Source organism: Somniosus microcephalus, chromosome 19 (assembly GCF_052327205.1).
Source record: "Somniosus microcephalus isolate GS21.2 chromosome 19, FLI_Smic_1.0, whole genome shotgun sequence".
NCBI lineage: Eukaryota > Metazoa > Chordata > Chondrichthyes > Squaliformes > Somniosidae > Somniosus > Somniosus microcephalus.
This window is the reverse complement of record NC_141005.1, coordinates 22,304,416-22,328,189: the sequence shown is the minus strand read 5'-3', so window position 1 is coordinate 22,328,189 and position 23,774 is coordinate 22,304,416. Positions and strand designations below refer to the sequence as shown.

Sequence of the window (23,774 nt, the reverse complement as noted above, 5' to 3'; positions counted from 1 at the left end):
GAATGGGATATACCAAAGTTAATGGAGTAATAATGTGTATATTGCAAGACATGGAGTGGAGCTGATTGATGTGTCTGTCACAAAATATGGAACTGAACATGTTGCATTACATTTCAGTGTCTTGAGAGAACTGCGCTAATTGTGAATACTTCAAACATGCGGATATTGATTGCACATGAATTCCTCTGAGTTTAAATCGAATCCAAAAGCCAAAGTCTGGATGCTGTTCCCCAGGGTGTGCTCCCTTCACTGAAATCATTTCCAAGTCACAACTCACCAATATAATCATTGGTTTTGCCAATGTCGTAATCCCACACAGAGAGTTCCAGAGTTTTCTTGGCCAGGTCACTGTGTTTAATGTCATAGAAGAATTCCTACAGAAACAGCAATTGAATCGGTAACCACAATATTTTCATGCTTCTGACTAACACTAGAAGAAAATAAACAACCCCTATCAATTTTCTGATCCACTTAGAATGGGATTGAGGGCTAAAGATAGAAGGGAAGGGATAATGTGAGCAATAATGGATCTTGAAATCTAATGTAATAACGGTTTCACTCAGGATACATTGGGATGTCTGCTGACTTCAGCTGTGCTTTAAACCCCGACCCTCCCCCCCGCTCCCCCCCCCCCCACCAACCCGGTAAAGTTTGCGTTTTAATTCATTTCACTTCAGAAAAATGTGATAACCATAATTAGTTATTATTTTGTTGGGTACAAATAAATCCTTTTCTATTCAACTCACTTTTTTCACATCATGCCTGGCCTCCTTGGATTGATGAATGTGGTTAAGCGGGTGACAAGATCCTGTATCTTTTTTGAAAAAATGTGTTCTTAAGATGTGGGCGATACTGGCAAGGCTGCATTTATTCCCCATTCCTAGTTGTACTGAGAAGGTGGTACTGGGCTTTCTCCTTGAACTGCTGCAGTTCTGATGGTGCTCCCATAATAGTGTTAAGTAGGCAGTTCCAGGATACTGACCCAGTGACAACAAAGGTACAGCGAAATATGTCCAAGTCAGGCCACTGAGCGGCATGTCCGAGCAAGCTGGAGCCCTGATTGTAACTCTGTCCACCCGCCCGGTACGAACTGTACGGGCGGGGTGCTAAAATGGCAGTCGGGTGCTAAACGCTGCATTCCCATCGTGTTTTCGGCCCCTGCTGTTTTCGGGAGCGTCAAGCCTGCTGGCCACAGGCAGCTGGGGGCCTCACAAATATTTAAATGTCAAGATCCGATGACGTAATTCAGCCCCCCGACGCGGATTTAACAGTAAAATGCATGAATTGTGCAGAGTCCCAGAGCCGCCAGCGAAACCTTGCGGCAAGAAGGGTCAGGGCCAGAGGAGGCCTGGGTGAGTTCCTTTCTTTTAAAGTTTTCTTGTGCATAGGAGAAGCACTTGCCCACCCTTACCGGCTCCAGGCCGGGACATTTGAATGAGGCCCGGGAGCAAAAAACTGTCGGGGCTTCAAGCTGGCTTCATCCTGCACACCGCTCTCCTGCCCCAGGTTAAAATTGGGGCTCCTATCTCTGAATGTCCCTCGCTCCACTTAGGAAAGTGCTGAATGGAGGCCGTGTGCTTCTTCATAGCCACATGGCTGAGACTGAAATACGTGAACTCATATCCCACCACTCTGTCCAATGCACCTCACACAATGCCACATGATAAACCAATAATGATATGTAACGATAATAAGGATCAATACAGTATTAGGGCTGTATTATAGCCATTTTTGTTATAGTAGGAGATGAAGACCTGATGTGTTCATATGATATCCGTTTCTCCAATTCTTTGGAGGAGGCATTCATCCAGGTTACATAAATGTATTCAGCATTCATCTGCTCATATTGGCAACAGACTATAGTGTTTGTATAGGAGACTGCAATCGGTTAATGAATTGGATAGAAATTGTGTAATTTTGGTTCCAAGTTTCCCCCTTTAACCCTCATGTTTTCAGACTGATTTATTTTCCCTTCTCCTAGCCTAGGCTCACTGAAGCCAAATATGATCAACCTCAATATATCTTGACTGGAGAATGTGCAACATTCTGAATGTAAACAGATTAATATAAGGAGTTACTTTATTAATGGAGGAATCATGTGTATCCTCCCCCACTCCCGGATGTTTACACATGAGATTAATGAGCCTCACCTCATTAAATTCAGGGTTCAGCGTCTTCTTCTTGATCTGAGTTTTTTGCTTGGCCTTTTTTCCCATGTCAGGCTTGAGACAGCTGAAAGAAACCAAGAGAAATCGACATCAGGGTTTTAAACAAACGTCTCGTATATTAAGGCTAGAATTTCATGAGATGGGAGAGTTACTGTCCAGTCACTGTCATTCAGGTCAAATATTACAGGCCTGTGGTACATAAGCAGAGTGGGTCTGATTTTAAAAATGTCTAAGTTATTACTTTCTTCCTCTTCTGGAGTCTCCCCATGCCAAACAATAGTCCTCAGCCAAGTGCCTTCTGCAATGCCACTTGATAGCCAGCTGCTGTAGGTGTGCAGCATCCTAGGGAAACTCTGCATTCAGATTTCCTTCTCCTGTGGATACTTCCCATCATATTATGGTGGAGATCATGTACTCCCCCCCTGCAGGAAATCACAGGCTTGAACCTGTGTCTCATTGTACTCAGTGCCACAGCGTGTTGGAATTTCAATGCCTATAAATGTAATTTGTAAACTCTCTCACTCCTCTAAAGGCACTGACTTGTGCTGTGATAAATCTCCACAGGAAACAGATCCTAACTGAGTAGTTTAGGCCTATACTCTCTGGAGTTTAGAAGAATGAGTGATGATTGCATTAAAACATATAGGGGTAAAAATTGGGGGGCGTAACCTTCGCGCCCCGAAAAAGTTAGTGCCCCCCGCGGCCAATTTTCCCATGTAGCGCCGCGAGAGGGAGGAAGGGTGCTACTGGAAGCGCCCGCTGCGGCACGTCGCGCCGCGGTACTGCAGGCCGTCCTCACCTTATTAAAGGGGAGGGGCCTGGTGCAGCGCACCCCGGTGCCCAGCTCGGCCACCAGGGATCGGGAGTGCCAGCAAATGAGCCTGGCACTCAAGAGGAGTGCCGGGCTCACGGAGAGCAGCCGGCATCCCACGGGGGGGGGGGACAGCAACGGGGGCAGGTGCTGGCAGGCGGCCAGCAACAAAAATGGCTGTCTGCCACCTCCCCTTTAACTAGCGGCGCTCTGGCCGCAGGTAAGCCCCCCTGAACCTGGCGGACATAGCGTCCGGCGGTAAGTCGGGGGGCGCCACCCAATATTACAGCTGGGGCGCGAGCGGGGCGCTGCGCACGGCATTAATGGGAGGCGCAAATCAACCGAATTTAGCCCCCATAAGATTCTGAGGGGGATTGACAGGGTAAATGCTGAGGTTATTTCCCCTGGCTGGAGAGTCTGGAACTAGGGGGCATAGTCTCAGGATAAGGGGTCGGCCATTTAAAACTGAGATGAGGAGGAATTTCTTCACTCAGAGGGTTGTGAATCTTTGGAATTCTCTACCCCAGAGAGCTGTGGATGCTCAGTTGTTGAGTAGTCAAGGCTGAGATCGATAGATTTTTGGACTCTAGGGGAATCAAGGAATATGGGGATCAGGCGGGAAAGTGGAGTGGAGGTTGAAGATCAGCCATGATCATATTGAATGGCGGAGCAGGCTCGAAGGGCTGAATGGCCTACTCCTGCTCCTAATCCTTATGTTCTTAGTCACCTCTCTCAACTGCTCATTCTTTACATGTGACTTTAGATCATCAGACAGGACATGAAAACCAATCCCAATCTTGCCTTCACCCAGCGTCAACACACACCTTCATTTTCCAACAGGGGTCACAGGAGAGCAGTTAGGATTGGGAAACCTTGACCGATATTTTTTCCCTCCCCACTCTGAGGGCACTGAGGCCAATTGTAGTCTTTGGTCTGAGATTACACGTTGCAGAGAGATTCAGGAGAACAAGACAATGGCTCAATAGCTGGTCCCAGAGCAACATGAATCTTTGCATTTAATGGCAACGCTGTTTCAAATTGAGATATGCGTGAGAAACTGGCAAATCCTCCTAACCTGCGGGGTTATTCTGCCATTTTCCTACCAGTTGGGAACAAGAGAAGCACAAGAAGCTTATAAGAGACTTAAGCCCTGATTTTAAATCCCCTGTGCCTGTTGCTTAAGGGATATGCAGTGTGTTAAAATCCTTGCAGCAACCTACTCACCTGATCCTCGTGCTGGTGTCCCATTTTAACTGGTGCATTCTAGCTAGCCCGCGAGGCCCTCACCTCAGGCAGGCAAGAGCCTCATTGGAATTCAAAAGTTGGGGTCTGATGATCTAATTCAGACCCCGATTGTATTTTAATGCTGGACATCCGTGTTCAGCAGTGACGGACTTACCAAGAGCATTGGGCGTGATGGAGCAGCAGGTCCAGAATAGATCCAGAAAGATAAGTACATTTTTTTCTGTAATGGTGTCCTTGTGGGCCAAGAGGAGCAGGAATGCTTCTCCTGTCACCACAAGGAAATCTAGGGCCCCGGGATTAACTCCCAGGGTCAGGATCGCCTCCCCCCTCCCCACCACTTACCTGTGGACTGGGGACTGGCCACAACAGGTGGGAGGTTGCTTAAATATGCAAATCGGTGTCCTACGCGTATTGGAGGAGCCCGACTGCAACTTTCTAGGAGAAACGGGTGAAGAACGCACGGCTCATGCTGGTCCCGCTTTCTCCGGGTGTTTGGAGGCCATCCTGCAATCTTTAAAAGGCACCACCGGAAGACCTCTGCCAATAAGTATGTTTGTTGTGCTCCTCTTTGCCCAAACAAAAATGTTCCGGCCTGTCACTGACCCATTCTTGTCTTTCCCCCCGACATCCGCTCCTCCCTCCGACAGGCCTTGCTATCTGGCCAGGTGCCCACAGCAGGGTGTTTGTTTAGCAGCTACAGCATGCCGAGAAAATGTTAATGAGCCCCGAACCTGAAAGTGGTTCGGGCCTCTTGAATGCCGTGCTGGGTGGCACACCACCTTTATTGCGTCCATTCAGCAACCAATGCAAACAGTTACGCCATTGAGGGAACACACAGACAGGCAGACACAGAAAGAAGGAAGCCATGTTGTTAACAGCTTCAATATTCTTGTACGTAGAACAATATGTCTTCCATCAAAAGCATCTAGGATAATGGCTGATAAACTGCTGATCAGTGAACCATGTTGATAATATAACTGAACAAGTATAATAGATTCTGCCTGAGCTAATCAGGAACTGAAAAAAGACAGCCAAGTGTCAGTTATGAACATTGTCCTCATTTGCTTGGTACGATTCAGGCAGTCATCAATTTTTACTTAACTTAGTGCCGTAGTAATAGGGAAAATGAACTCATTGGTAAATGAACAAAAAGCAAACACAGAATGCATGGGAAAAATGACCACCACGCAAACATTGGCAGAGAACAAGGACTGGACACCAAGACAGGCCCTCTGATCCCAGGGGGAAAAAAATCAGGCAGAAAGCAGAGGCTGGATACAGAAACAGACCCACTGGGAGAGTAAGACAGGAAGCAAGCATTGGATATGAGACAGGCCCTTTGACAGAAAGCAGGCAGGGAGCAAAGCCTATACACTGAGACACACTGGGAGAACATATGCATGTTGCTGAGGTTACACCATGAAACAAGCCCACCAGAATAGTAAAGCCTAGACAGAAAGTAGGGACTAAAATTGAGATGGTCCTAGCAAGAGAACAGACAGGGAATCAATACTGGACTTGTGATGGAGGATTACCAGGATAACAGGCAGGAAGCTAGACATTCAGACAGGCAAACTGGAAGAGAACACAAGCAGGCAGCAGAGGCTGGACTCTGTGACAGACCCACCGGAAGAGATTAGGAAGGATGCAACAAGCAGAAAGGCAGGTACAGGCTTACATACATTTTGACAAAGGGGTCAGAGTATCCATTGGCATCCATGGCAGCTAAATGAACGCAACGTATAATTCCCACAATCAGGCCTCCCTGCTGACTGTTGTACAGGAGGGAGACAAGGATCCGGCCTCGCTCTTCAGTTTCACCACCATGTTCGCCCTGCAGGGAGAGGGCAGAGTGCATCAGTATGAATGTGCCCATAGAATGTGTCAGACTGAACCCTACTCTATATATATTTATATACAACAACATGCCAGACTGTGCCTTAAACAATCATTAATAATTGAGTTGAACATTCAATTTTCTTCAGAACATACCAGTTAAAGGACAGTATTTCCATATGGGGGAGTGGGGGATCCTGAAAGAGGCAGAACCCACTTTTTTTAAAATTCGTTCCTGGGATGTGGGTGTCACTGGCAAGGCCAGCATTTATTGCCCATCCCTAATTGCCCTCGAGAAGGTGGTGGTGAGCCACCTTCTTGAACCGCTGCAGTCCGTGTGGTGAAGGTACTCCCACAGCACTGTTAGGGAGGGAGTTCTAGGATTTTGACCCAGCAACGATGAAGGAATGGCGATATACTTCCAAGTCAGAATGGTGTGTGACTTGGAGGGGAACTTGGAGGTGGTGGTGTTCCCATGCGCCTGCTGCCTTGTCCTTCTAGGTGGTAGAGGTCGCGGGTTTGGGAGGTGCTGTCGAAGAAGCCTTGGCGAGTTGCTGCAGTGCATCTTGTAGATGGTACACATTTGCTCTGAAAACACTGTTAGAGCAGCCAATTTAACTCCATGGTCAGATCTCACTGTTGCAGATGATTAGACTAACACTTAGATGTGAAAACTTTTAGAAAGTAGTTCTGAAATTTTTATCTCAGTTTAATTGGGAACCTGTAACACAGGAACTATCCTAGGGAACAGCATCACAAAATGCTATACTGGGGAACTGTACCACAGATACAGGGGAAGTGTACTACAGGAACAGTACTGGGAAACTACTACAGATACTGTACCTGCTCCCTCCTGCATTGTGGAGTTTTTACTCGGCCCATAAGGAACATGAAACTGCCTCGGCAGGCACAGGTTCTGTTGAGCCTATCAGGTGTTGACTGGGAGGAATTTCCTAGGGAATACCAGGATATCCCCAGCCACACCCCCTCGATGTGTGGCGGAGGGTGGAATGGCTGAAAGATCCATCCACACTCCCCCCCACCAGAAATTCTTGGGCTCCTGTGAACAAGGTGGAATCCAGTCAGAACCGTATTCCAACCCATTTTCCAACCCCGTCCCCCTTCCTGGTACTTACACCGGATTGGAATTTTGGCCCTTGAGTATCAGCCACAGAGCTCAGCCTGATCCTGTCCTTATCTTGTGTTTCCAGTCATTGGATAGTGTCCAGGAAGAGGATCCCTCCCCTTTTCCCTTTTTGATCAGAGTAAAAGAAAGTACAATACAGAGGTGCAATGAATCCAGGTTTACCTCATCCTCATAAAGTGACATTCCTCGTGTTGCTCCACCTGTAGAACCTCGCTTTACCTATGGAAATATGCACAATACATTTAGGGACAGTGTGGGGCGTAGCAAGCGAGTAAGTTCAAATCTAATTAAAATGTATTCCCAATGTCACTTTGGGAATTTATTTCTTCCTATGTTTTGTCCATCAAGTCAGCCCATCGCTTCCTCCAATATCAATCCTCCAAAGTTAGGAGTATGAGCAGTCTCCTCTCCACACTGTCAGCATTGTTGCATGAGTTACCTTACCAAGTTAATGCTTATTCATGCCATATTCAAGGCATTCTGGTGACTCATGACCACTAGAGTCAGGGTCGAGACAGCCCAAAACTAATTTCCCACACTATCTGATGGCTGACAGAAAGATTCAACCCACTGGTTTGGTTGGATTGAAACCCTGATCCTAGAGCTGAAAGTTCAGAGCTTCAACTGACCATGACACCCAGCCCCCTGAAGAATAAATAACTAGTAGTCCCTTACTGGCACCACTCTCTCCAGACAGATGTTGAAGTTCTTTGTTTGATTGGGTTTGATTTTTTTCAGAGAAACTCTGGTCTCCCCGATGAATTCATTGTGACCAAATTTATCTTCATCCAGGACAGAGATCCTGTATTGGAAAGAGAGCAATTCAGGTTGCGAAGACAACAACAACAACAACATGTATTTATGTAGCCCCTTTTAATGTAGTAAAACGTTCCAAGGCATCTCACAGGACCGTTATCAAACAAAATTTGACACCACATAAGGAGATATTAGGACAGATAACCAAAAGCTTGGTCAGAGAGGTAGGTTTTAAGGAACGTCTTAAAGGAAGAGAGAAAGGCGGAGAGATTTAGGGAGGGAATTCCAGAGCTTAGGACCGAGGCAGCTGAAGGCACGGCCGCCAATGGTTGAGCGATTAAAATCGGGGATGCGCAAGAGGCCAGAATTGGAGGAGCGCAGAGATCTTGGAGGGTTGTAAGGCTGAAGGAGATTACAGAGATAGGGAGGAGTGAGGCCATGCAGCGATTTGAAAACAAGAATGAGAATTTTAAAACTGAGGCATTGCTGGATTGGGAGCCAATGTAGGAAGGATACTTTTTATTTATTTTATTATATAGACTTTTTTTTAATGCTTTAACATGCCCCATCTTTCCTGAAGCCAATGGTTCATTTTTTTTTGGGGGGGGGGGTGTATTTTAAATAAGTTAAAATTACAGTCGGGTCTCAATCAATGTTCCCCCTAATTTTTATTTTGGGTGCATGACCCCTTTAAGAGGCTGGGCAGCCCATTCACAGTTTTGCGCGAAACTTAACATTGAAAAAGCCAGTCCCAGGCTGCATGGGACCGGCAGAGAACCTCGCGGCCACGTGGCCACACAGCTTAGAAGGGACATTGGCCTCAATTATGTCATCGGGCCGCAACATACATATGTAAAGAAGGACCCTGTTGGCTCTGGGCGTGTGTCCTTGCAGGAGAGCAGGTTAAAATTGCAGATGTTACGATCGTGGCGGCTTTCGGATGGGTAAGAGCCAGGGCGATTTTAACTGCCCACCCGTCAGGTTTCTGCTGAGCGAGTCGAGTTAAAATCGCCCCCAGACTGTCAAAAAGAAATAATCACAGACCATCTGCGAGATGTCAAATACCTTAATTCAAACCTGAAAAATGGATTTACATGAAGATTATCAGAGGAGCTTAAGTTGGCTGAAGATTCCTAGAGGTTTTTGAATTGGCTGTAGATTACTGGAGGGTTATTTGGTTAGCTGCAGATTGCTAGAGGAGCACTTTCCTTGTGTGTCTGTGTCTACATTTCTCACCTGAGAGTTTTTCTCTGCATATCATCCTCAATGATTCCATGGTATGTTAACCGTTCATTCCACACAGGGTTTCGGGTGTTGCGCAGAGTTTTTGTGCGCAGCTTGTTTGACTGTGAGTTTGGAACATAAACAAGTTAGATGACAGCTCATTCAATTCCTCAGGTTACCATTTTTGGGTGTATCAAAAAGCATCAACAGTTCTGACATTTTATCAGGTTAATTTTTTTTTCTTCTCAAATTCTCTGCCCATCTTTCCTGAAGGCAATGGTTCATGGTAGGATATGGCCTTCCTAGCTCACAGGCAGCGAGGCCAATGTACCATCACACTGCTACTCGAATAAGATTAGCTGACTCAGTACAAACCAGTGTCGAACCTGGAGTGGGTGCCCAGTACCATATCAGTAGGTGCATCTACCCAGCATTAAATCAGGGGAGCTCCATCTGGTTAAATGGTTCCTATAGAAAATGTATTTATCTTTCTTGTGATGTTCTGATTATGGTTCCTTTCTCAACTGACAGGGTGGGCAAGCCAGCAGCTCTGTTGGATGGCTCCCAATATTTCATTGTAAATCCAGTTGGTGTGAGATACTTCGAAGCACTCAGGGTTAACTTCCCTTCCACCTTTTCCCATTCTTCTTGCCAGGAAATGCTTTGCCTTCCACTTTGGGCCTTGTCTGGCTGAGATCAAGACCTTTCCCTGAGGAATTTGGGGAGTATGGGGAACATAATGGGATAGATTTTGACTTTGTGCGATAGTGTAAAACGGGCTGCCTACTCACCCGTTTCACACTATCACACAAAGTCAAGATCTACCTCAATGTGTTTCTGATAACTGTATCTGACAACGGTTAAAATGCTAGGCTAAGAAATTTAATGTAGATATATTCATTCCTGATGTCAGTGATAACTGTTGTGCAGACATGCCACTTCAACCTGTAAATTGTCACAGTCCCCATACATCATAAGTAACTGAGCCACAGAAACCCAAACCCATATAATTGTGATGCACATACCCCATCTTGCTGGTCATCTTGGCACAGATACCCCCCCGTACATCCCAGTGGCCATAGAACAGATACTTCACATTTCACCAGTAGTAATGGTAGATGTCATGAACACGATGTTTACAATCTGACAGGAACATCTTACCTTGCTGGCTCCAGGCAGGAGATGTATTTTCACATAGGGATCAGCCAAGCCGTTGGAGTCCATGGGTTTCAGCCCCTGTAAGGTAGGAAGGTCGCAAATGCCCAGTCAGTATTTGGGCTACCAGTCTGTAGCTGAATCTCACATCGTGACCACATGTAAACAAAATGGAATCACCACCTCCAACAGTATTTCTGTTTGACTTGATGATGAGTTTACCAGCTTAATATCAATTAAGTACTGCAGATTAGCATCCACTAGTTAGTGTGTTGAGGTTTCCCAAACTCGTTTTGTGTAGCACCTTCACAGGCAGCAGTAAAAGATTTTCATCCTGTTGGTCTGAATTGGATGCGAACACAGATCTCCGAAATGACTATACCTCCCAATTCCCCTAAAAGCACAGTGTTCTAACTGACCCTACCACCCAGTGTCCTTGAAATTGCCATTCTAGCATACTGCCACATCCAGTCCCCTGGGGCTACATTTTCAACAATAACAACATGCATTTATATAATGCCTTTAATGTAACAAAATGTTCATGTCACACAGCAGGGACACAAACATCTCTTTGTAATGAAAGCATTTTAAAACACCTATTAATTGAGGACTTTTCAATTCTTTGGGACGAGAGAACATTTCACAATTGACTGGCAATTGCTTTGATATCTTTAGTGGTCCAGTATCCTCATGTTGAGTTTGATTATGGAGTACTACCTGAAAATTAGTAAATCAGACAGCTCACCTTTGCTTTTATGATGGTGCAGTGCAAAGCATTGTTGACCTGGTCGTATATTAGACTGAACTCCAGTGCTCCCAGTGTAGCTGTGAACACAACCAATACAACTTTCTCAACAAAACAATCTCCAACCTCAGGTATGAAAGCAGCATTGTCATTTATAGCTTTCATTTTGGTTTATAATTGTAAACCATTTTGATAGATATCACGCTTCAAGGCAAACACAGTTCCATCATCTGTGCCAGTCTTTCAAGTATAAACAACATTCTCTCAGGTATAACTTGGATAAGAACATAAAAAATAAGAGCAGGAGTCGGCCATTTAGCCCCTCGAGTCTGCTCCGACATTCAATAAGATCATGGCTGATCTTCTACCTAACCTCCACTTTCCTGCACTATCCCCATATCCTTTGATTGCCTTAATATTCAAAAATCTAGCGATCTCTGTCTTGAATATACTCAACGACTGAGCCTCCACAGCCCTCTGGGGTAGAGAATTCCAAAGATTCACCACCCTCTGAGTGAAGACATTTCTCGTCATCTCAGTCCTAAATAGCCGACCCCTTATTCTGAGATTGTGACCCCTGGTTTTAGACTCTCCATCCAAGGGAAACATCCTCACTACATCTACCCTGTCAAGCCCTGTAAGAATTTTGTATAAACAATTGTATAAACAATATAATGTACTTATTGCAAAGGAATGCATGCCTGATGGTCTCAGTTGATGACAGGTGGTGATATAAATTGGGTTCACATAGTAAATATTTGAGCCTGGAATTTATATTGTGCGATTATTATTTTATGAACACTTGGTGCACTTCCCTAACAGAGATATTAACCCAAAATGGGTTAACATAGTAGGTTAATTTAAGGGAGACATATTAAACATTCACATGACTGTACTGCACAGCAAAATTTCTGGGCTTTAATCTGCTTTGCATTGTCTGATATTGCAGAATGCAACTCCACAAAGATGACACTTTTTGTCACAGTAACACAGGTCGCTATGATCTGGATCAGGATGAGCAGCTGGCATCTCAGTTAATCATGTGGTTGGCATTAGATTCCTCTTTCTAGGTTGTGAGCTAGAACATTCGGGGGTCTTAAATCTCCTGCCACCGACTTCAGTGGTGGTGTTTCTCCTCCAAACATTTCTGCTGTATTCCTGGCTTACTCTTTCTCTCTCTCTTTAGTGCGTGACATAAAACAAGAACATAGTTTACATCCACCCAAAATCCCAACCCAGTCACGAGCTGCTCTTCAAAATGACCCAGATCAAAAAACTCCTTTGACAAAACCGCAGCCAAGGAATTACTGCTGCTGATATTAGCAGGCAAACTCTTAGGGTGACATTTTCCAAGTCCTGCCAGCGCACATCAGACAACTGCATGCAGCTGCCCGCAATTTTCCGTCCACAATAAATGGACTGTCGGGGCCTTGCCATAGGTGCAGAGGCAGAAAATTTAGGCTTCAGCAATCATGTGGCTGTTTTAGTTGAAATGTTAACTCATTTAAAATGGCAGACAGAGGAATGTCATGAACGGGGGAACCACAAGCAGAAAATTCAGAATTAGACACATTTCTTCCCAATGCCGCTTTCAGCCCCTCCTGAGGTCACTGGTGCATGCGTTTCTAGGGGAGGAGCCAGGACATCCTGCCCTGGAAAATTTTGAATTTTTACATTAAATATATAGCATATTCTGGCTAAATTTAAACCCATTTAATTTCACAATTGAATGAGGTAAAGTAAGTAACATTTGGGTTTGTCCATATTTAGCAAACCAATCACATCCCCATAAAATACCTGAAAAGTTATCTAAGCCTCCATTCTATTACCTTCAGCCTCAAGAAGACATTGTGGCCTCTCTACTCCCAACACAACAACGCAATTAGGAGACTAATTGGGGAAAAAAAGGCTTCAGGATGTGTCTGTGTATTCAAAGTGAGAATAGCTGATGACTTCAGTAGTACAGCTGTGAGAACATTTCCTTTGATGCGATGGTAAGCTGTCATTTCACAAATAAAATATCTGCAAAATGTGCGCATATATTTTATTTCCTGTTCTACAAGGGAGACTCTGATGGTTTTATTAAAGCAGAACAAAATAGAACTCCTATTAAAGGCTGCCACCTGAAACATTACAACAACTTGCATTTAGATAGTGCCTTTAACATAGTAAAACATCCCAAGGCGCTTCACAGGAGCATGATCAGACAAAATTTTTGACACCAAGTCACATAAAGAGAGATTAGGATAGGTGTTAGTCAAAGAGGTAGGGTTTAAGAAGCGAATTGAAGCAGGAGAGAGCAGTAGAGAGGCGGAGAGGTTTAGGGAGGGGATTCCAGAGTTTTGGGCCTATGCAGCTGAAGGCACGGCCGCCAATCGTGGAGAGATGGAAAACAGGGATGTGCAAGAGGCTAGAATTGGAGGAGGGCAGAGATCTCGGAGGGTTTGAAGGACCAGAGGCAGTCACAGAGAAAGTGAGGAGCGAGGCCATGAAGCGATTTTAACACAAGGATGAGAATTTTAAAATCGAAGCGTTGCCGGTCAGCGGGCACAGGGGTGATAGGTGAACAGGACTTGGTTCGAGTTAATCTTTCTCTTTCAGATGATGACTGAGCTGCTCTGCCCTTCCAGTATTTTCTGCTTTTAATTTCACCCCAGCAGTGAAATGTTGGATTCCCTTAGTCATGTTAGGAAGTATTCTACCACAGATTATCCTTGCTGTTTAATAGTCTTTTTTTTAGAGAACCCCCCAGCCCCAGTATTACTCACTGGCTTCATCCGAGTCATAAACATCCTCGTCCTCATCCTCCTGCTGCTGCTGTCGTGCAGAAGGAGGCAGCGTTGAGGCTGTGCTTGGTGCTGTATACTGCGCGTGCTGGCGGACAACTCTCTCCTCCTTCACCGGGGTGTAACTGGTGTCCGATGATGGGGTGGGCTGACTGGCCACTGAATGCGACAAGGAGGGAGACCCTACCACTGGCGGAGAGAAACAAACAAAAGAAAAGAGAGAGAGATCATTTCTTCTTCACTTCAAGTTGAGGATCTGTTTGATGGCACTATGTTCCAAGATGAAACCGAGGACCCAGAAGCAGGGAGAACTGAAATGAGAAATGAGATGCTGAGGATGGAGCTGCTCGTAACCGTTCTTACTTGGCTTTTGCTCTGGATATCTGGGAGTCATTCCCTGACCTGCTCTATAGGTTCCAGGGGCGCCTGCGAACGGAGAGACCAGAAATATGTCAGTCTAACAAGCATGAAGAGTCCGCAAATCTTATAATGACAGCACAAAAGGAACCAGAATGACGTTTGGTGAAAGAGCCCTAATGAATTTTGATGGGGAAGGAAAATCTTAGGGGAGTAATTTCTGTTCAAAATACTCGTCTACTCTATACAAAAATACTTGCCATTATTGAATCTGAAGTTTTTGTATCACCAGGCAGGGGGGGTTCAAGTTGGATCTTCCTTGCTGCTAGGCTGTTGTGGTGTTGTTACTGACAGAGTGTCCAGAGTGGATCCATGGTAAATTATGGAGGCGGGGGAAACTATGAGACAGCCTGAGCACTGGTAGCGAGCCACTGCCCATGAAAAACCATGTGAGGACCAATGCACCTCCAATCAATTGCATTGGTCACTGGAGTTGTGGTGGGGCGGGGTGGGAGGGCACTGGTGCAACGCTGAGGCTGCTTTGAAACCACGGGTATTTTTTATGGTGCCATTCTGGGATACACAGCAATGATCCTCATCTGTGGTATCTCAGAATAGCCTAGCACCGAGGAAGACTGGCCAAAAATATTATTTTTTATATAAATGCAAGTTCTTTCTTTTCTTTCTATATAGTATTTGAACAAAGAAGTACTTTCCCTAGACTTTCCTTCCCCTTGAAATGAAACACTGGTGCATTTTCAGAGGAAGGCACATTGTTCGGAGTTAAGGAGACTTACGAATGGATTTTAATGCATTAAAATAAGGTGGGCAAATATCCGGTGAAACCTGGTCACTTCTTCACAGGGAGGGGGGTGGGACATAAGCCCTGGTAGGAGTTGTGCGACTAGGAGCTGTGGACAGCAAACTATCCAAGCCTTCCTGTAGCATGAGGCCCAAAACATTTTAACTCACTGCACCTGATGTTAGACTCCTGCCCGAACCTGCAGGCAGCACTAGATAGTCTAGGATCCAAGGGAACAATCTCCTGCACTCAGGTAAGTGGTTGGGAGGGGGGTCAGGAGGGCATCGTGGTCCTCCTGGCCTACAAGGAAACCAAAAAAAAACCTCAAATTGATCTACCTTTTGGGCCTTTTCTGGCCCCAGCTCCTCTTGCCACCAGGTTGGCCTGGCGGAGAAGCTATGACAGCTTCCCCACACAGGCCTCAGGTTAAAATTGCAGTCAGGCCCCAATGCCATCACTGGAGCCCGATCTGCTTACAGGAAACTCTCGTTTAAACAGCACCTAAATATCTGGAATTCTCTATTAACCGGCAAAATTCTCGCTCCGAAAACAACACCTCAATAACCGGCAATGTTTCCGAGTCCGAGTCTCCCGCGGTGGCCGAGTTAGTCAGTGGGGGTAGTTCTCCAACTGCCACTACTCGGCTTCTTGGCGCTGTCTGAAGTCGGAACACCTCAATACCCCTGTAACAGGAGTCTGACTCTCCCGCGCTGCCGGTAGTCTCTTCTGATCCACCATTTTACAGGGGTACTGTGTGTCTCCCATGCTGCTGGTAGTCACTGCATTGCATTACTCTCAACTGGCAGTACTGTACTTAATCAAGCATCTTCCACCATCCATTTAACACAACATTCTGTAGGTGAGTACCCAATTACTGTATACTGCACATTTCTTGATTTTTTTATTTTTCTTTGTTAAAAATAGCTTCGGTAGATAACCCTCTCCGTCATCCAGAATTTTTGATCAACTGGCAACATGGCGGTCCCGTCGGTGCCGGATAAAAAAGAGTTTCCTGTATTTATCGAAGGACCTGCTACTTTGCAGTGGGTGTCCCACTTGCTTAAAAGAGATTAAAATGACAACCTGCGGGAAGGGAGCAGAATTGGAGGGGCTAAGTCATTGCGACCATTTTAACTGCCCGCTCGCCCGACTTATTTACTCCAAATATACAGCTGTGGATAGGTTTGTTTACACTGGCCATTCCTTACACGTTTCCTCCTCCCTGCATTCTCATTTTGTTGAAATCCAGATTCATTCCACAGGCTTTCACTCTAACTCATTCTTACTCAGGATCTCAAAGTGGTGGAACTCCTCATGTCCCTCAGTCTTTCCTTCCTCCTAGTCTACAGATCTTCTGTGGCAGTTTCCCCGATCTTCCACCATAACTTAAGCGGAAGATTGGCGGAAACCCTAGAGCAAGTGTAAACGACCACGCACGCCATTTCTCTGGGATTGCCGCTGAGGTTAAAATGGGAGATCAGGAGAAGTTCGAGGCACAAGACCCAAAGCTTGACATCCCCCTAAATCACTTCCTTGTTGACCTGGTCTTCTCTCCTATGCATTGCAACCTTGCTGGTTTCCCAAACCAGGGGTCTTGGCCCTTTAATGTATTTTCTCAAATACTAAGATGAGGTAGGTTCATTTACTCAGGGAGATACCTACTTGCTTGAGGTGGCTGTGCAGGCGTAGTTTGGTGTGGAGCTGCAGGTGGTCGTGAACCCTGAGCTGAAGTGTTACGTCGTCCAACTGAGAAAGAAGAGCAAGTGAGAACTAGTGTCAGCAGGAAGACTTCGTACTTCGCAATAATGGACCAAAACCTTTTTAAAGACAAAGCTCAACAGTAACTAGGCTGAAAGCCAGACAAAAAAATAGAATGACCAACATGTTAAAATATTCAAGTGACCAAGTTCGGCAACCAATACTTTATAAGAATAAATCACTTTATAACATTAAACTTAACGCTCTGATTTGTTTTAGTGCTCAGGTTCTGTATTAAAATACTTTTAATGGCATTTATATAGTGCTTTTCACATTGAATCTTCTCAAAATGTTTCACACAATGCATTACTGTGAGATGCAATATCTACTGATATGTAAGCAAACACAGCAGCTATTCTTCATGAGCAATATCCAACGAGCCATAATGAGATGAATAACTGGTTATTCTGCTTTGTTGGGGTGTTGGTTCAAGAAAATATGCTGGCCAGGTTACCAGGAGAACTCGATGGTCTTCAAATAGTGCTAAGGGATATTTCACACTTGACTATACTTCGAATTATTTACTCTGAAGAAGAAAAGACTCAAGGGAGATGTTCAATTATTCGAGATACTTAAAGGAATAAATAAACTGAACCCCAATATGTTCAAGATTGCCTTCTAGAACTGGGTATACGGAGTCACACTTAGAATCATAGGGGGGAAAATTGAGTTGCACCCCCTTTGGGGCGCTAACTTCGCCGGGGCGTTACTTTTAGTGCCCCGAAAAAATGAGCACCCCTGCGGCCGAAATTCATCGGTAGCACCCCAAGAGGGAGGCGGGGTGCTACTGGAAGCGCCCCGCCTGAGGGGCCTTGCGCAGTGTGATCCGGGGCCCAGCTGGGCCACCATGGATCGGAGTGCCGGCAAAAGAGCCCGGCCCTCAAGAGAAGTGCCGAGCTCACAGAGCGAAGCCGGCTCTCCGCAGGAGGGGGGTGGCTGAGGAAATTAAAGCTAGTATTAAGTCAAAGGAGAAAGCTTATAAAGTTGCCAGAAAAAATGGTCTGCCTGAGGATTGGGATCTTTTTAGAAATCAGCAAAGGGGGAACCAAGGAATTGATAAAGAAAGGGAAAATGGAATATGAGCACAAACTAGCGAAAAATATAATAACGGATTGTAAAAGCTTCTATAGGTAGGTGAAAAGGAAAAGACTGGCGAAGGTAAATGTAGGTCCTTTACAGTCAGAGACGGGAGAATTTATAATGGGGAATGAGGAAATGGCGGAGAAATTAAATAAATACTTTGTTTCTGTCTTCACAGAGGAAGATACAAAAAACCTCCCAGAACTACGAGAAAACCAAGGGTGTGGCGAGAATGAGGAACTTAAAGAAATTATTATTAGTAAAAAAACAGTACTAGCAAAATTAATGGGACTAAAATTTGATAAATCTCAAGGACCAGATGACCGGATCCTAGGGTTTTGAAAGAGGTGGCCATTGGGAAAGTGGACGCATTGGTTGTCATCTTCCAAAATTCTATAGCTTCTGGAACGGTACCTGCAGATTGGAGGATAGCAAATGTAACCCTGCTATTTAAGAAATGAGGGAGAGAGAAAACGGGGAACTACAGACCTGTTAGCCTCACATCAGTAGTTGGGAAAATGCTGGAATCTATCATAAAGGATGCACTAACTGAACACTTAGAAACTAATAGTAAGATTGGGCAGAGTCAACATGGATTTATGAAAGGGAAGTCCTGTTTGACAAACCTATTGGAGTTCTTTGAGGATGTAACTAGTGGAGTAGACAATGTGGAACCGGTAGATGTGGTGTATTTGGATTTTCAGAAGGCCTTCGATAAGGTCCCACACAAGAGGTTGGTGAACAAAATTAGGGCACATGGAATTGGGAACATGGATACTAACATGGATTGAGAATTGGTTAACAGACAGAAAACAAAGAGTAGGGATAAACGGGTCTTTTTCAGGATGGCAGGCAATTTGCTGATGACACAAAGCTAGGTGGCAGTGTCAGTTGCGAAGAGGATGTGAAGAGGCTTCAAGGGGATCTCAACAGGCTCAGTGAGTGGGCGAGAACATGGCAGATGGATTATAATGTGGATAAATGTGAAGTTATCCACTTTGGTAGAAAAAACAGAAAGGCAGAGTATTTCCTAAATGGTGAAAGATTGGGGAATGCAGATGCTCAAAGGGACCTGGGTGTCCTTGTACATGAGTCACTGAAAGTGAATGTGCAGGTGCAGCAAGCCATTAGGAAGGCAAATGGTATGCTGGCCTTCATTACAAGAGGATTTGAGTACAGGTGTAAAGAAGTCTTACTCCAATTATATAGGGCCTTGGTGAGACCACACCTGGAGTACTGTGTACAATTTTGGTCTCCTTACCTAAGGAAGGATATACTTGCCATAGAGGGAGTGCAACGAAGGTTCACGAGATTCATTCCTGGGATGGCGGGACTGTTGTATGAGAAGAGATTGAGTATACTAGGCCTGTATTCTCTTGAATTCAGAAGAATGAGGGGATCTCATTGAAGCATACAAAATTATTACAGTGCTTGATAGGGTGGATGCTGGGAGAATGTTTCCCTTGGCTGGGGAGTCTAGAACCAGGGGCCACAGCCTCAGGATAAAGGGTAGGCCATTCAGGACTGAGATGAGAAGAAATTTCTTCACACAGAGGGTGGTGAATCTTTGGAATTCTTTACCCCAGAGGGCTGTGGAGGCTCAGTCATTGGGTATATTCAAAACAGAAGTCGATAGATTTCTGACTAGTAAGGGCATCAAGGGATATGGCGATAAGGCTGGTGAATGGAACTGAGGCAAAGATCAGCCATGATCTCATTGAATGGCGGAGCAGGCTCAAAAGGGCTGAATGGCCTACTCCTGCTCCTATTTCTTATGTCCTTATGTAAGAGGAGGCTGGGGACGGCAGAGGGGGAAGCTGCTGGCAGGTGGCCAGCAACAAAAATGGCTGCCCGGCACCTTCCCTTTAATTAGTGTCGCCCCGGCCGCAAGTAGGCCTTCCTGACCCCGTCGGACATAGCGTCCAGCGGTAAGTCAGGGGGCGCTACCGAAGATCGCAACTGGGGCACTGCGCATGGTGATGACATCAGCGCTGGTGGCACAGCACGACACTAACGGTTACCGCTGCCGCTAACCTCCCGCTGAATTTCGTGGGAGGCATTGGCGGCGCCACGCCTGGGCGCTAACGGGAGGGGCAAAGCAACCGAATTTTTAGGCCATAAAACCATAGAATGGTTACAGCACAGAAGGAGGCCATTCGGCCCGTCGAGCTCGTGCCAGCTCTCTGCAAGAGCACTTCAGCTAGTCTCACTCCCCCGCCCTTTCCCCGTAGCCCTGCAAATTTTTTTTTTTTTTTACTTCTTATAAGATGGAAGGTTAGATTTAAGTATTTTACACAGAAGGTGGTGAAGGTGTGGAATGGACTGCTCAGTTGAGGTGGTGGAGTCACGACAGTGTGAACAAATTTAAGGGAGAATTGGGTAGATATTTGAGGGAGTGGGCAATTCAGAGCTCTTGGTGTTCGAGCTGGTCGGATGAACTGCATAGTCCTTTCCAGTTCTGTTCTTTTCTATGTTTCTAATCACTGATACAGGAAACGGGTCCTTGGTTCAACATCTTACTAAAAGGATGGCATTTCTGACAGTACAGAAGTTCCTCAGCACTGCACTGGACTGTCAGCCTAGATTATGTGCTCAAAATCTGGCATGGAGTTTCACCTACAACTTACAGACTCAGAGGTGAGAGTGCTTTCAACTGAACCAAGGTGACACGTCATGAATGTCAGGTAGGGACACCGATCAATATACTAACAGTCAGTTAACTCCTATCAACTGTACAAATATGTCAAATGCCACTGGTGCAGCTGGAATGATTGAGATTTACTTTGAATTCAGTTGTCCATCTCTAGAGTCATGCAATCCATTCGGCCCACTGTCCTCTGCCGGCTCTTTGAAAGAGCTATCCAATTAGTCCCATTACTCTGCCCTTTCCCCATAGCCCTGCAAATTTCTCCCCTTCAAGTATTTATCCAAATCCCTTTTGAAAGTTATTATTGAATTTGCTTCCACCACCCTTTAGGACAGTGCATTCCAGATCACAACAACTCGCTGCATAAAAAAAAAATTCCCCTCATCTCACCTCTGGTTCTTTTTCCTTTAAAAAGGAAATCAAATAACACACTCTGAACTGTCTCACTGGCAAAGTGTCGACAGAGACGAATATGTGAAAGCAGAACCCATGCAAATGCTACGAACAGCCTCTTGTGGTTTGAAGGTATGGCTCCAGTGTCACAGTGTCCCTTGCGAAGCAGGTTCTGCATGTATACGCAACGGAGGGGGAGGGGGGGAGTGTATGGGTAACTACATCATGAACACCTAATTCATAAACACACCTACCTTGCTTGATTCCTCTGATCCTCATCTTTGTCCTCCAGAAACCTCAAATAAGGTGATATGCCCAGTGGTATATTCATGGGTACCATTGGGACAATTAGCGGACCTTTGTCAAATGCCCACAGATAGGAAAATCTGTTACATCTCTAACTTTTTCCAGTTCTGATGAAAGGTCATTGACCTGAAACGTTAACTTTGTTTCTCTCTCCACAGATGCCGCCTGCCCTGCTGAGTATTTCCAGCATTTTCTGTTTTTATTTCAGATCTCCAGCATCCGCAGTATTTTGCTTTTGTACCCACAGATAGGAGATGGGTGCAGCTTTAAGAAAGCAATAACCTGCACATAAACTGACAAATCACTGCAATGCTTTGCAGCCGCTTCATTCTAACACCAGTGTCCCCCCCACTTAAGAGGATTCAAGATGGCTGAATGGGTCTACCACCCAGTTCCCATTTTATAGGGTGCTGAGCAACTGAAGTGCACCTCAGATTTGACTGCATGAATTCATTTACATAATTCAGGGGCCTTATTGAGCCTTCTGCACGCAGGCCTCAAACATGCCACTCAAACAAAAGAGGCATGGAGCTGGCCTGAGCGCCTGATAATCCAACCTTCTCAAAATCAGCCCCATGAAGAATAGCTTGCTGGGAAAGGGATCAAGAACTTCAAACATGCATGGATCTGTACCCTAGAAGGGAACGCCTTCCCCTAAGGAAACTGGGAGAGATAAAGGGAGAAGTTTGTGGCACTAAAAGCATTTGAGGAAGAGAGCAACAGCTGAACATAAACAGTCTGGTCTACACTGTTAACACAATGGGCTCGATTTTGTCAATGGGGAGCTTTTGGAGGTGGGACTCCCACTTTTTGGGTTGTAGTCCCACCTCCATCGACTTGTGGCCAACCCATGCTATTTTCCCTTGATTGACCTTGTTAAGCCTGCCCAGCGGGCTCAGCAGGCCAATTAAGGGGCACCTGGTTACTGGTGACGTCAGCGATTGACATTTCATCCGTCAAGAGCTTTTGACAGATGAAAAATCAGCGTTTGACAGCTCTGTGAAGCTGTCAAACACTTAGGGCCCGATTTTGTGGATTGTGTGGGAAATGGTCGGATTCCCCCGAATGTGGGGTTCTGACACACAAAAAAATGGGTCAGCCAGTTGCACGCAATTTTCCCTCAAGTGGCCAATTAATTTCCAGCGTGTGGGCAGCCTTGCTAATTGTCCATTTCCAGTCAGGAAGCCCCACAGTATGATGTCATCATTCGTGGTGCTTTCAAGGTCCACAGTAAGCATTGCTTCCTCTGTTGGCTTCCAAATGAACCATACAGGATGGCAGAGGAGCCTGCAGCAGCTGTGGCCAGTGCCAGACCTCGAGCTGCCTCCAAATTCGACGAAGCTTCACTGCAGGCATTATTGGATGGGGTTAGGGCCCACAGGGAGATCCTCTTCCCTAGGTCAGGCAGGAAGAGGCCTCCCACTGAGACCAAGGCTGCATGAATGCAGGTGTCAGCAGATGTCAACTCGAATGTGCATGTAACCTTGGCATCACATCTCTAACTCCTTGCTCTACTCCCCCACAGGACCATCCAGAGCCCCCGTCCCCACTGTGGAGGAGGAAGAGGCTGTGCAGCCAGACTCCTCAGAGGAAGCTCCAACCTCTGAGGGTGCAGCGTCAGCAGAAGTAAGCGCAGCCAGCACCAGCGCAGACACTCACACTTCGGGGGGACCTTCGGGACATATAGTGTTGTCACCTGGTGTTTCACAGCTCACAAGTGAGCCTCAGCAGATTCTGGAGACAGGGACAGCAGTGGAGAGTCCTCGTCGGAGGGCGCAGGACTCTGCCAGCTCAGCTCAGTGCGCTGCATGTCGACCCTCTGCCTCTGGGTCCATCCGCAAGAGAAGAGGTGATGGATCTCCATGCACAGATGCAGGAGTCTCTGGCAGGTTTTGTCTCCAGGGTCGCTGCGAGTGTGGAGCGAATGGAGGAGTCCATAGCGACCATGAGCAGAGCCTTTGTGGAGTCATTGGCGCAGGAACGCATCACCATGGAAAGGTTGGCAACCTCCATGGAGGAGATAATTCACCAGGGTACGGAAAACATGGTGAGTGCTCATAAAAGAATGACATCTCTTGAGGAGCGTTGGCCATCTATTGAACAGAGAAACCAGACCTTCATGGAAGTCCTTCTGAGTAGGACTGCCAGTGCAGATACGGGTCCCCATGGCCCCCTAAAGCGCAGCAAGGTGCTCTCAAGCCACTTCCAAGCGCTGGCCCCTTCTGGCCTGTGCAGCTTCAGGTGAGTGAGCAGCAGCCTGGTGCTCCTGGTGCTGATCCTGCTGTTCCTGGTTCTGCTGCTGCCGCCTCTGCTGCTGGAGATCCTCTAATGGCAAGAAGGGAAGGAAAAAAAGGCGGCCCATGCTTCTGGTAGATGCCTCCGCTGAGGAAGCGCTGAGTGAAGGTGCCGAGCGGTGCTTCCCAGGAGATCACATTGGAGAAGTGTGTGAGGCTCCAACCTTCCACAGCTGTGCCTAAGCCTTGAAGAAGTAGCCCCAAGCCTGCAACAACAAGGTCCTTCAACATACAAATGCTGTCCCTTTAAATCGCAGCTTTCCC

The 23,774-nt window shown here is 46.1% G+C and overlaps 1 protein-coding gene across 2 annotated transcripts in view; it reads right to left on the bottom strand.

Annotated features, from left to right (window-relative positions):
• Positions 1 to 23,774, bottom strand: part of LOC147103621 (rabphilin-3A-like) — a 160,814-nt gene that overhangs the window by 14,081 nt on the left and 122,959 nt on the right. For both annotated transcript variants that reach the window (XM_085961366.1, XM_085961364.1), the window contains 11 exons: positions 16,695 to 16,778; positions 14,237 to 14,299; positions 13,856 to 14,062; positions 11,088 to 11,167; positions 10,349 to 10,423; positions 9,200 to 9,309; positions 7,883 to 8,009; positions 7,370 to 7,426; positions 5,907 to 6,058; positions 2,151 to 2,232; positions 278 to 374 (listed from right to left, as the gene is read on the bottom strand). In XM_085961366.1, coding sequence (XP_085817492.1) covers positions 278 to 374; positions 2,151 to 2,232; positions 5,907 to 6,058; positions 7,370 to 7,426; positions 7,883 to 8,009; positions 9,200 to 9,309; positions 10,349 to 10,423; positions 11,088 to 11,167; positions 13,856 to 14,062; positions 14,237 to 14,299; positions 16,695 to 16,778 — 1,134 coding nt within the window. The remainder of the gene's footprint in view (positions 1 to 277; positions 375 to 2,150; positions 2,233 to 5,906; positions 6,059 to 7,369; positions 7,427 to 7,882; positions 8,010 to 9,199; positions 9,310 to 10,348; positions 10,424 to 11,087; positions 11,168 to 13,855; positions 14,063 to 14,236; positions 14,300 to 16,694; positions 16,779 to 23,774) is intronic.